This window comes from Lagopus muta, chromosome 2 (assembly GCF_023343835.1).
Source record: "Lagopus muta isolate bLagMut1 chromosome 2, bLagMut1 primary, whole genome shotgun sequence".
Taxonomy (NCBI): Eukaryota; Metazoa; Chordata; class Aves; order Galliformes; family Phasianidae; genus Lagopus; species Lagopus muta.
In genome coordinates, this window is record NC_064434.1 from 93,160,036 (window position 1) to 93,171,071 (window position 11,036).

An 11,036-nucleotide genomic window follows, 5' to 3' on the forward strand; every position below is an offset into this window, starting at 1 on the left:
AATCCCCCACGGCGCGCGGCGTGCCTTTTGTGTTTGTACACACGGCGCCGAGGGAGGGGGCGGGGCCTCGGCCGGGGCGGGGCCTTCCCTCCATTGTGCCCCATTGGCCGGCGGGCGGGGCGGGGGCGCGGCCCAACGGCGGCCCGGCCCACCCCGGTCAGCCATCTTTCAATTGTGCTCGCAACCGCCGCCGCCGCCAGCAGCAGCCGCCGCAGCTCCGGCTCCTCCTCGCGCCCGCCCTCGGCCCGCCCTCCTCCCTCCCTCCCTCCCGCACGGCAGCCGCGCTCGCCCAGGCGGACGGGGTAAGTGCGGCGCCGCGCCCCGCGCCCCCCCGCCGCCGCCCCGCCGCCCCCCGACCCTCCCCACAAACTTTTGGTGCCCCGCGGCCCGCTCCCCTCCGCCGCCGCCCCGCGCTGCCCTCCCCTTCGCTCCCCCGCGTCGCCGCTCGCTCCGCCGGAACCCCCGCTCCGCGCGGGCGCCGCTCCCCGCTCGGCCCCGCTCCGGACCCCCCCCTCCTCCCCTTTCGGCGGCCTCCCCCGACCCTCAGCGGCGCCCCAGGCCCCGCGTCCCCCCGCATCGGGGCCGGGGAGCGGCGGCGGAGCGCCGCCGGGGCCGCCCGGGACCTCCCGGCCGCCGCCGCCTTCCCCGCTCCCCGCGGTTGTTGCTCAGCTTCACCATCTTGTCTCTTTTCTCTGGTCACCGACCATATTTTTTTTCCCCCCTATCGCATAAAAAACGATCGGGAGGCAGAGAAACGCGCTCCGGGAACGGCCCCAACGCGCCGCGATTTGGGGGTTTTCGAGCGCAAACTTTTCCGCCGCCCCCCTCCAGCAGCACCCGCGCGGCTCGGAGCCGCCGGCGGGGTTCCGCGCCTCGTTTTTGGCGACAGATCCCTTCCTGCTCGGCGCGGGGCTGCGCTCGGCGGCTGTTTCCATCTTGCGCTGCGGCCGACGCCGGAGTTCGCCCGCGAGAGGCGCCGCGGAGCGGGGCGCTGCCGGGAGGCTCTCCTGCACGGAGCGAGGGGGGCCCGGCCGCCGCCCCCCGAAAGTTGCCCTCTCCCTTCGTGCTCGTCCCGGCCCTTCCCCCGCCCTTCGGGCGCCGCGGACGCCCGTCGGCCGCTTGCTCACTCGCTCGGTGGGGCCGCGGGGAGGGAGGGAGAGAGGGGCGCGGGCCGGCTCGGGGAGGGGGAAGGGGAGGTAGGAGCCGGCCGGGGGTGCCCTGCCGCACCGCACCGCGGCCCCCCGCCGCTCCCGACGGCCGGGGGGGGCTGCGGGTTCCGCCGCTTCCCGGAGGGAGGGGGGAGGAGCGGGAGGGCGCTCTGGGGTTAACGGCTCCGCTGGGCGGAGCGGGCCGGCGGCGCGGCCGCCCCCCCGCCTCCCCCCGCACCCCGCGAGCGGGTGGGGCGGTGGGGCAAGGCAGGGCGGGGGGGGAAAGCGCCCCGGCCGCGAGGTGAGGCGGGCGTCTTGTCGCGGCAGGTGTAAGGCAGCGACGTCGGCAGCAGCATGGCCCGTACCAAGCAGACCGCCCGCAAGTCCACCGGCGGCAAGGCGCCCCGCAAGCAGCTGGCCACCAAGGCGGCCCGCAAGAGCGCGCCCTCTACTGGCGGGGTGAAGAAGCCGCACCGCTACCGGTACGCAGCGCCACCCGGCGGCACCGCGCCGCTCGACTGCGGGGGGGGAGGTTGGGGCGGGCCGGGCGGCGGAGAAAGTTCGGTGTGGGGGGAGCGGGGCCGGGCGGGACGGAGCGTCCGCGGAAATCAGTGTTAGCGGGAGAAGGGCGTGCTGTCGGTAGTGGCGGCGCCGAGATGAGTGCTGGGAAATAACACCGCTCCTGATGCGGGCTGCGCGATACGGCAGATACGTTTTTTTCTTTCCGGGAATTTTGACACGGCTTGAAGTCATCAGGCAGGAAGAACCGTGTCCCTGCGAGCGTGTGTACCTGTCAGAATGACTGCGGGAATGGTGGCTCTGGGGTCATTGCACGAACTAACTGACAGCGCTGTGCTGAGCCTGCCGCGTACTGTCAGGACGTGTGCCCAGCACCCTGATCACTGTGATCAGGACCTCTGGCGGCCTGATGCTGTCCTGTGCTCGTGAGGGGAGGGATGCTACTGGGACACTGGGAGTGCACACAGATGAGTGGTGAGTGACAGAGAAAGGGAAAACGAGTTCCTGTTGCTGCCACCAGGATGCTTCTAATGAAAGCAGTGCGTAGACAGAGCACTGGAACAGGATGCCCGGAGAGACTGTGGGGGTCTCTTTCCATAGAGATACTCAAGACCCACCGGGACACTCACCTGTGTGCCCTCCTGTGGCGAACTGCTGAAGTAGGGGGTGGACAAGATGATCTCCAGAGGTCTCTTCCGTCCCCTAAAATTACACGTGTTTTTTATGTTCAGTTCAGTGTAGGTCATGAACCTTAAGGTGATGCAGAATTATGTTTTGAATACTAATTCTCTTTTAAAAATTATTATCGTCTATTCTTAAAGGCCTGGTACTGTGGCTCTCCGTGAGATCAGGCGCTATCAGAAGTCTACCGAACTTTTGATCCGCAAACTTCCCTTCCAACGTCTGGTGCGTGAAATTGCTCAGGACTTCAAAACAGATCTGCGCTTCCAGAGCGCTGCTATCGGTGCTTTGCAGGTAAGTGGTACTGGGAGCAGCACCTCGCCTGATGGCTCCCTCAAGAAGCTGTGCTAAAGCACGCACCCATCTGCTTTCCCAGAGATCTGCAAGATCACTGGGAGAGGTTTCCAAAAAAAATGGTAATTGTGAGGATGCTGCTGTTCCTAATGTGAATGCTGCAACAGGGAGGCTCCCACCCTAACTCAGAAATGGAAGGCAGGGCTCGGCCCCACCAGTCCTGTTGGGCAGTGGGATTTTATGGTTGGCTCCAGCTGCATTGTGCTGTGGTGGGCACAGCCTCTGCTGCCACAGCTCCAACATGGAGGACGCACCGTAACGTGCATCCTTTGTTTACAGTTGACTTGATGTTGGTCTGCAGGTGCCGCAGCTAAAATGGTATAGTGACAGGTCAGCAGCTCCTTATAACAGCTGTCAATGTATCTTATTTAACTGGCCATCCCGCCCTTTCTCCCAGCAAAAGAGTAGCACAGTTAATAAGACGCTGTAGATAAATGCATCTACCCTAAGCTCCAAACATGAACAAACGTCTTACCTTTGGAAGAATGGAAAGTGTTGAAAGTAGAACTTGTTCCAGTCTGTCCAAATGAATGTCTTGATGTCCTGAAATTCAGGTTAAAGAAAAACAGCTTGCTGAGCCACATCTAAAAGTGGTTGATGAAATGGGTATTTGTGTAAAGTGGTTTATACTAAGCACAATATTTTTATTGTGTTAGTTAAATAACTTAAAATAAGTTGAGGGTGAAGCATTGATTGCTCCTCCTGAGCCAAATTCCTGGCAGTCTGAGTCTAGTATAAGCTACCTAGAACTCAGTATTCCTGTTCAGTTAGTTCTGCTGAGGTTCCTTTTGCTCTGTCTGTTCTGAAAACTGATGGACTCCAGCTGTGTGGTTGTGCTTCCCAAATCAAGTGCCCAAAGGTTTAGTCTTGTTAGATCTCCTCCAAGGCTTTGTTCTTACGAGAGTGAAAGAGTTTTCTCATGATAGAAGTATATTCCTGATTCCAAAACCTAGTTGTAGAGCACCTTGTCTTTTCTGTAGAGTAGCTCTCTTTCTGACTATTGGCTTCCACATGGAAAGGGCCAAAATGTGCACCATGAAGTCCTACAAACTTGAGCACATGCTTAGCTTTGAAAGGTGACTGCATGCATTTCCAAGGTTGCTGCTTTTTCTTGGTGTTCTGACTTCACTCCTGGCTGTGAATATGGTAATTCTTCCATCCTGAGGTTTATTGATGCGTTTGTGTTGTTTTGTTGTAAACTGGAATTGCTTGCCAACATTTAGACCGTAGTTGATGCATCTTCAGAATACTAGCTTGAATGTTCCAGGTTGTGCACTAAGCAGTTGTTGGTATAGAAGTTGTTTGTGGAATATTCATAGTGCTTCCTACTTGCATATTTCAGAAAAAGAAAAACAAGCCCAGCCTTAACCCTTTCAGTACTGTATTATTTATGTATGGTTTACTTGGTGAAGTTTCTTAACTTTTCATGCAGTGAATTAGCAGAACTGTGTTGGAATAACACAGAATATCAAGTAACTTAATACTACAGTCCTCATCTGCAGTAAATATTTTTCTTCTAATTTAATGTTGTATGTAACTTAATTGGTTTTTTGTAGCTCACATAAGCTGTTGCTTTGAATGGATCTCAGTCTTCTTTCTGGAAGTTAACCCCATCGTTTCTGCCTGCTCACCCTGTGTGCCAAGTCATGTTGGCATATTTCTTAGGAGGTTGTTAGATACTGGAATTCTGAATCGACCTGAGAACGTCGAAACAGTTGCCATTGCTGTGCTAGGCCTAATTAGCAGCAAGCTTAAAGTGAGCCAGGAGAATAATTAGGTCTAAGCGAGCATCTGTCTAACCCCAGATCCTGCCTGCAGTGTCATAGTAACAAGGACAGGATTGTGGTTTTGTTAGAACTGGGGTTGTCCTTTTCATTCCTGAGGTGCTGGCCCTAGGATTCACAAGTGTGAGAGCCTTCTGTATTAATAGGGCTGTGCCCTCCATGCCCCAAACAAGCAGGTGATGCTTAGGGAGCGTAATGGTAGAAAGACTAGCAGAGTAGAAAGATGTTACAAAGAAAAGATTGCTCACCTGTCTCCAAGGATCTAGGTTCACAGAGAAGGGATCTCCAGGAGACCTTTCCAGAGTGGCTGGAAGCCCTTAAATGAGGTTCAGTAGAGGTGGAGCCAGGCTCCACCTCAGCGTGAATTGCCTTCACCTGTACTCCCAGGGCTGATTGGGTCTTGTCTTCAGGTGTTAATCAGGGGTTTAGGCTGTGATTACAGGGAGGAAGAGACTGTAGGAAAAGGAGAGCTGTCTAATGGTGGTTTTCAGACTGCTGTCCTGCTTTTGGTGACGGAAGAAGTTTCTGAATTAAAGGTGTTGTCCCCTTACATCTAACAGTTCTCCATACGGTTTTTTCTGCTAGTTTGTGACTTTAGAATTAAGCAACCTTCTCAGTAGCCACAGATCCTGCAGCGAGGAGCCGTGTGCCTTAACTGCCTCTTGTGAAAGAACGCCTCCTCTTTTCCCTAGCAACAGCCAATTGCACCTGGTGCTCAGCAGCTCTTACTCTGGAAGAGCAGACGAGTAACTCAGATGGTGTAAGCCAGCCTTTAAAAAGAGAAGTTCCTAAACAAACTCACCTTTTGATAAGACGGCCCCTTATCTCGTGAGTGCTGTCACAACGTTTATTCAGTCGTGTTCCAGAGGATGTCCTCACCCAATGGCATTAGTACACAGCTTTGACATGGGTGTTACTTGACAGTTTACGTGAAAATGGTGACTTTTCTTTCGTTGGCAATCTCAACCTTTAGATGTGTATTAATAGAGATAGAAACTCAATACCGCGTTATGTTGTACTTGGAATTCTCCTTTTCCTCATACTCACAGAGTGAAAGTGTTCTTTACTCTTTTCTTCTATACTAGGAGGCAAGTGAAGCCTACTTGGTTGGCCTGTTTGAAGATACCAACCTGTGTGCTATCCATGCCAAACGTGTCACAATCATGCCAAAAGATATCCAGCTAGCACGCCGCATTCGTGGGGAGCGTGCCTAAACTTCACCGTGATGCGTTTGTCATTCTCGAAGCAAAATCTTCTTCCTGTTATTGGTAGTAATGAACGTTAGATATTTTTTCCATGGGGTTAAAAGGTACCTAAGTATATGGTTGCAAATGGAAAAATAGGGGACAGAATTGGGTATTGGCAAGTTTTTTTCCATTTTCATTTGTGTGTGGATTTTTAATATAAACGAGGGGACAAAACATTTAATGCGGTCAAAAAAAAAATGTCTGAGTGAACAAGTTTCAACAATTCAACTTTATAAAAAAAAAAAGAAAAAAAAAGTATAAATAAGCCTGTCAAATTTTTCTGGACAATGCCAGCATTTGGATTTTTTTAAACAAGTAAATTTCTTACCAATGGCAACTAAATGGTGTTTGTAGCATTTTTATCATACAGTAGTTTCCATCCATTCACTATACTTTTCTAACTGAGTTGTCCTACATGCAAGTACATGTTTTTAATGTTGTCTGTCTTCTGTGCTGTTCCTGTAAGTTTGCTATTAAAATACATTAAATGATGCCTGGTTTTAGTCTTGATTCTTAAACGTTATATTTGGGTTATATCTGATTAAAAAATTACCCTTCTGCATCTGGCTGCATCTTTTCCCTTCCGTTTTTCTCTTCTACCTGTGGCCCCAGTACTTCCAGTAGGTTTAGGAAACAAACAAGAGTTGCTACCTTGGCTGAAGTACTGCATATGTCATGGTTTAAATCTGAGCTTTATATCTGTCTGCAAGCTTGGTGTATATACTGCTGGGTAGAGTCTGGAGCTGAAATGAGCTCCCTAACTTAGTAATAGAGCTGAGGAAAAGAAAGCTGTGTTGCTGTCCAGATTCCTCTCTTATTTGCGTTAATGGCAAGTTTGGAACCTTCTCTGTTCTTCATGGTTCACCAGACAGAGCAGGCAGTGTAAGCTGTGTTTTGTTTGCTTTTATTAAAGCTTTTTACACTCCGTTATCTGGTTTCTTGGTGTGTAGGTATTGGCTTCTTGGTTGACTGCCTCCTTTCTGTTTCACTGACATCCTCCAGCACATTTGAGAGCTGAGCCCACGCGCAATTAGTGCCTGTTGTATGCTCTAATCACTTTCATAACCACGGAATATCCCACACTGGAAGGGACCCACAGGGATTGCTGAGTCCAGCTCCTGGCTCTGCTCAGGACCACCCAAAATTAAAACCGTAATGGTGTTTTTGTTGGTGGTGGTGGTTTTTCTTCATAGTTAGAGTACTTTCTAGAAGCAGTACTTAGACAGGAACATATGTTTGAAACTTAATTTTTTTTATATGCCTCCCTGCAATCACTGATGAAAGTCGCTGTGAAGAAATGTACACCTGAAGTCACATTCTGTTCAAATGCAGTTACCTGAAACTTGGTTATGGATTCTGGTGACCAGTCTGAAAATGAGTTAGGTGGTGTGTTTGTTGGTGTCTCTTATAGACAGTGAGTTGCACAGAAGAAAACAACGTAGGCAGTGAATGGATTTCACCTCTGTGCTGAGATTCCCTGCAAAGCTTGTTAGCTGCTAACTTTTCAAGAAATTCTGAGTGAGCTCTAAGCACACGAGTGAGGTTGTCTGAAGATTTCCAAAGAGGATTAACAGAGAAGTATTCTCTGCTTTGGTATCTTGAACAGAGCCCAAAATTGCAGAATAAATCACATTATTCATAACTTGCTGTCTGCCAGGGTTGCGCTGTGTAAAGTCTGTGTTAATGGAGTAGTTTGTCACTTTGAGAACTAATGCTAGGCAAAACGTGATCACACACTTCTGATGCCAAGCAGTTTATAGCCACAAAGTAAAAATTAAGGAGCACTTGTCCGGGAGCATCCAGAACAGCACATACAAAAGGTGAGTAACTGAGGTTTAACTTCTTTGAGACTGGGCTCCTGTCAAGTTGGTAACAGCCCTGTTAAACTTGATACAAATGCATTTGAATGTAGCACATCTGCAGCTATTATCTACTTGTGTTGTCCTTCAGAACTGCTTCATGCATCTGTTGACAATGTTGCAACCACCTACACAAAAAAAATAATTAGTTGTTCTTTTATTAATGTGGAAGCATTGATAAAGGAACTGAAGTTTTCTTTTTTTTGTATCTCGATTAGAGAAATAAATCTAGAAATTCTGGTATGCAAATGAAATACTGACTTCCTCCTTTTGAAAGAGAGATTCAGGACAGTGACAATGCAGGTAAGGAAATCAAGCCAGAGGAATTCCTAAGGGAAAAGACCAAAGGATTGGTCAGGAATCAGGAATTACATAGGCGACAGTGCTTAAGCATGCGGTGCTACAGCTCAGATGTAGGCACTGCTACTTGGGAGCATTCAGTCAGTCAGGGCACTGGAGGTGCCATGGGCACATGCTTACTGAGACCAGATGTGCTGTCTTGGTTTTATTCCTGTAGAATCTTTGGCTATTGCATTTCTGGTCCTCGTTTGTCTTCTCAGGTTTGATGGATTTTCATTCTTAGCGGATTTTTTTCCACTGTGTCACAGAAGAAATTATTTAAGCTCCAGCTCCCTCGATGCCCTGCCCTGAGTGCACCATCTCACCTCTGATGTGTCCAAAGAATCTGCTTGCAGATGGACCTCTTGCTTGATACTGGTTAGGTGGGGACCAAGGGGGAAGGATGGTATGAAAGGTGACTTTGCTTTTTCAAAATTAGTTATTTTGGAGGTGCTCCAGGCCAGGTTGGATGGGACCCCGGGCAGCCTGAGCTGGTGGGGGGACAGCCCTGCCCACGGCTGGGGTTGGGTGGGCTTTGAGGTCTCTTCCAACCCAAATCATTTTTATGATGTTATGATCCGTGCGATGGAAAGGCTGCCAGGCTGACACAGGGCTGTGCGAGTGCCACTGGGGGAGGAACGGAGCCCTGGATAAAGGAAGGAGCCCCCAGCTGGTTGCACCCCAGGACCAACTCCTGCTGAGGAGCTGCATCTGGAGGCTGGGCAGCTTCCAGCAGTCCGTGCCAGCCAGTGCAGGGCTGGGAGAGCTGCCAGGCACAGGCATGTGCAGCCCTGAGACCTCAGGCCTTGGCTCAGCCACAAAGCAGGTAGGGAGCAGTGCAGGACTGGGGCAGGACTGCCACTGTGCCCTTTACTGGAGGCCCGGCTTTTTTCTTGTGTGAGGCGCTTGCTTCCTTTTAGAGAACTGGGGGGAGTGTTTTTATGTTGGTGCCACCTCCTGCCCCCACAACAAAGGAATCCTTCCTCTTTTTCATCCCTGGCAGACAAAATGCTTTAAATTGGCAGCTCCTTGTGCTTGTTGTGGAGTTAGAGGACTGGCTCTGATATCACAGCCAGCTGGGGAAGGCAGGGAGGGGTTCTGCCTGGTGTCAGCTTGAGGCCTACCATGCGCTGCATCCTGCTAGAGGAGGGCACATCTGTTCAGGAATCTGATCTCATTTCTACCCTACAAATTCCCCCACTAAATAGACCATTTGCTTTCATGGCACTAATTGCTTTGAACGCTGTAGAAGCAGCAGCCAAAGCCACAGACAGTACTGAACCTTGCTGCTATTTATTCAGTAAATTAATAAACACTAAGAGAGGAGCCTTGAAGTTCACAGCAGTGAAGTAAGCTATTTTCAAGCCAGGTGTTTGGTGACACATGTGACACCAGCATCACAGACTAGGGGCATGGGTGGTGGAGGATGAATAGCAGCTCTCCTGCCTTTTCCCATCCTCTGCTGTCCCTCCTCAGGGAGCTGTATCCAAATGATGCCCTCTTTCTCTCTTTCTTTCATTAGGTGCCAAAGCAGGCCCCTGTCACAGTGATTCCAGCCAGTGCTTTGCAAGCTCCTCAGGGTTGAGGTGCCTCAAACTCTGCAAAGATGGAGTTTGACAAGTAGCAACTACAAATGCCCAACTTCAGCAGTCTTCCCAGGCAGTCTGGCATCAGGCACTCCTTCCCTCTGCCTTCACATCCCTGCCCAGCGCACGTGAGAGGAAGGCAGAGCTGTGATTTAAAGGGCACTGTTGTCCTACCCCTATCTGCACTGGCCACTTCTGCTGTTGGTTTAACAGCAGTCTGTTGGTTCTGAGGTGCCGCTGCAGGTTGCGGAGGCTCTGCAGTACCCCAGGGCAGGGCCCCTAAGGCAAACTGCATCACCACCAGGCCTTCCCTGCTCTCACCTAAAAGCAAGGTGACTGCTGTCACCCCTCTGCAGGGTGCAGGTATTAGGGCAGGTTGTACTGGGGCTCTTTGGGGCAGATGTGGGCGCCCTTGCCTGTGGAATTCTATTTCCAGGAGCAGCACTGAGCTCCCTGATGCTTTCACTGTTAGTGTAGATGTCAGTAAAGATATAAATGCCCTACTGAACAGCTTCAAACAGCAGGAAGTACACCACCCACTTTACTTAAAAGGCAGCTGAGGAAATGGATTTTTTTTTTTTTTTTAACCCAAATGGCACAGTGCTCTCCTGGCTGACAGACCCATCCTTGCTGATTCCTGCAGCCCTGCAGTGTGCACAATGCTGGAGGCAGCAGCCATGAGGGGTTTGGGAGGGGCAAACTGACCCCATGGGCTGAGAGTTTTGGCTCCACATGGTACTAGCAAGCAGCTGGCCCTAACTGAAGCATAATTCCATGAAAAAACATATATATCTTAACTAGAGTTAATTAATTCTCATGGGAAATCAGTGTGTAGTGAAGCAGCTACCACCTATTTTTCTCCTATGGTTCCTTTACCCTCTGCTTCAGGAGGGCAGCTCATCAGGCTGCCCTGTGCTTTCTGTGGCTGCAGCTGACCCGGGGCCATGCATGACCCTGTCTTCCTCATGCTGTTCTCCAGGATTACACAGCATGGCTCAGAGGGGCACAGCCCATTGGACCCAACTTGGAACCATCCTGCTCCTGCACATGGGCACTGGGATGTGCCAAGTGCTGTGGGTACACCAGGAGTTTCTAGGCACTAAGCAAAAGCTAATTAATGTGTAAATGTGGCCTCATTAACCTGACTGTGCACTGCAAGAAGGAGGTGGCTCACTCCTCGATGCGAAACGGAGCTGGTTTCCCATATTTCCCAGTGCTGATCTGAGGCTGTGCAAAGGAAGGGGTCATCCTTCCTTTGCACCAGGTTCATTGCTTCAGAGCCCATCCCAGCACAATTGGTTCCAGCAGCCTCTCTCCTGTTCCTATCCATGCTGCTTTAAGCAGTGTGACATCCATGGAGGTAGCTGGCAGGAAAATCCCTCATGCTCCCTCTCCCTGTGTCTTTAATAACCAGACATCACAACCACGACAACACATTTCACAGTTGGGCCCCTGTCCCTCTTCGTCAGCTGCTGGGAACAGAGCATCTTCAGCACCTAGCTAGGACAGCAGGGCATGC

At 51.1% G+C, this 11,036-nt stretch overlaps 1 protein-coding gene across 1 annotated transcript; it reads left to right on the forward strand.

Moving 5' to 3' along the window:
- The first annotated feature begins 186 nt into the window (after positions 1 to 186).
- Positions 187 to 6,225, forward strand: LOC125690042 (histone H3.3A). The gene is made up of 4 exons (XM_048937976.1): positions 187 to 302; positions 1,476 to 1,630; positions 2,489 to 2,642; positions 5,572 to 6,225. The coding sequence occupies exons 2-4, from the start codon at positions 1,503 to 1,505 to the stop codon at positions 5,698 to 5,700; spliced, it is 411 nt and encodes a 136-aa protein (XP_048793933.1). The 5' UTR covers positions 187 to 302; positions 1,476 to 1,502; the 3' UTR covers positions 5,701 to 6,225.
- Positions 6,226 to 11,036: the final 4,811 nt, after the last annotated feature.

What these genes read in the sequence shown, in the direction of transcription:
- LOC125690042 (XM_048937976.1), top strand. Translation starts at nt 1,503, where the DNA reads ATGGCCCGTACCAAGCAGACCGCCCGCAAGTCCACCGGCGGCAAGGCG. An exon ending in AAGAAGCCGCACCGCTACCG is followed by an intron (nt 1,631 to 2,488) that starts GTACGCAGCGCC and finishes CTATTCTTAAAG; the next exon opens with GCCTGGTACTGTGGCTCTCC. An exon ending in CTGCTATCGGTGCTTTGCAG is followed by an intron (nt 2,643 to 5,571) that starts GTAAGTGGTACT and finishes CTTCTATACTAG; the next exon opens with GAGGCAAGTGAAGCCTACTT.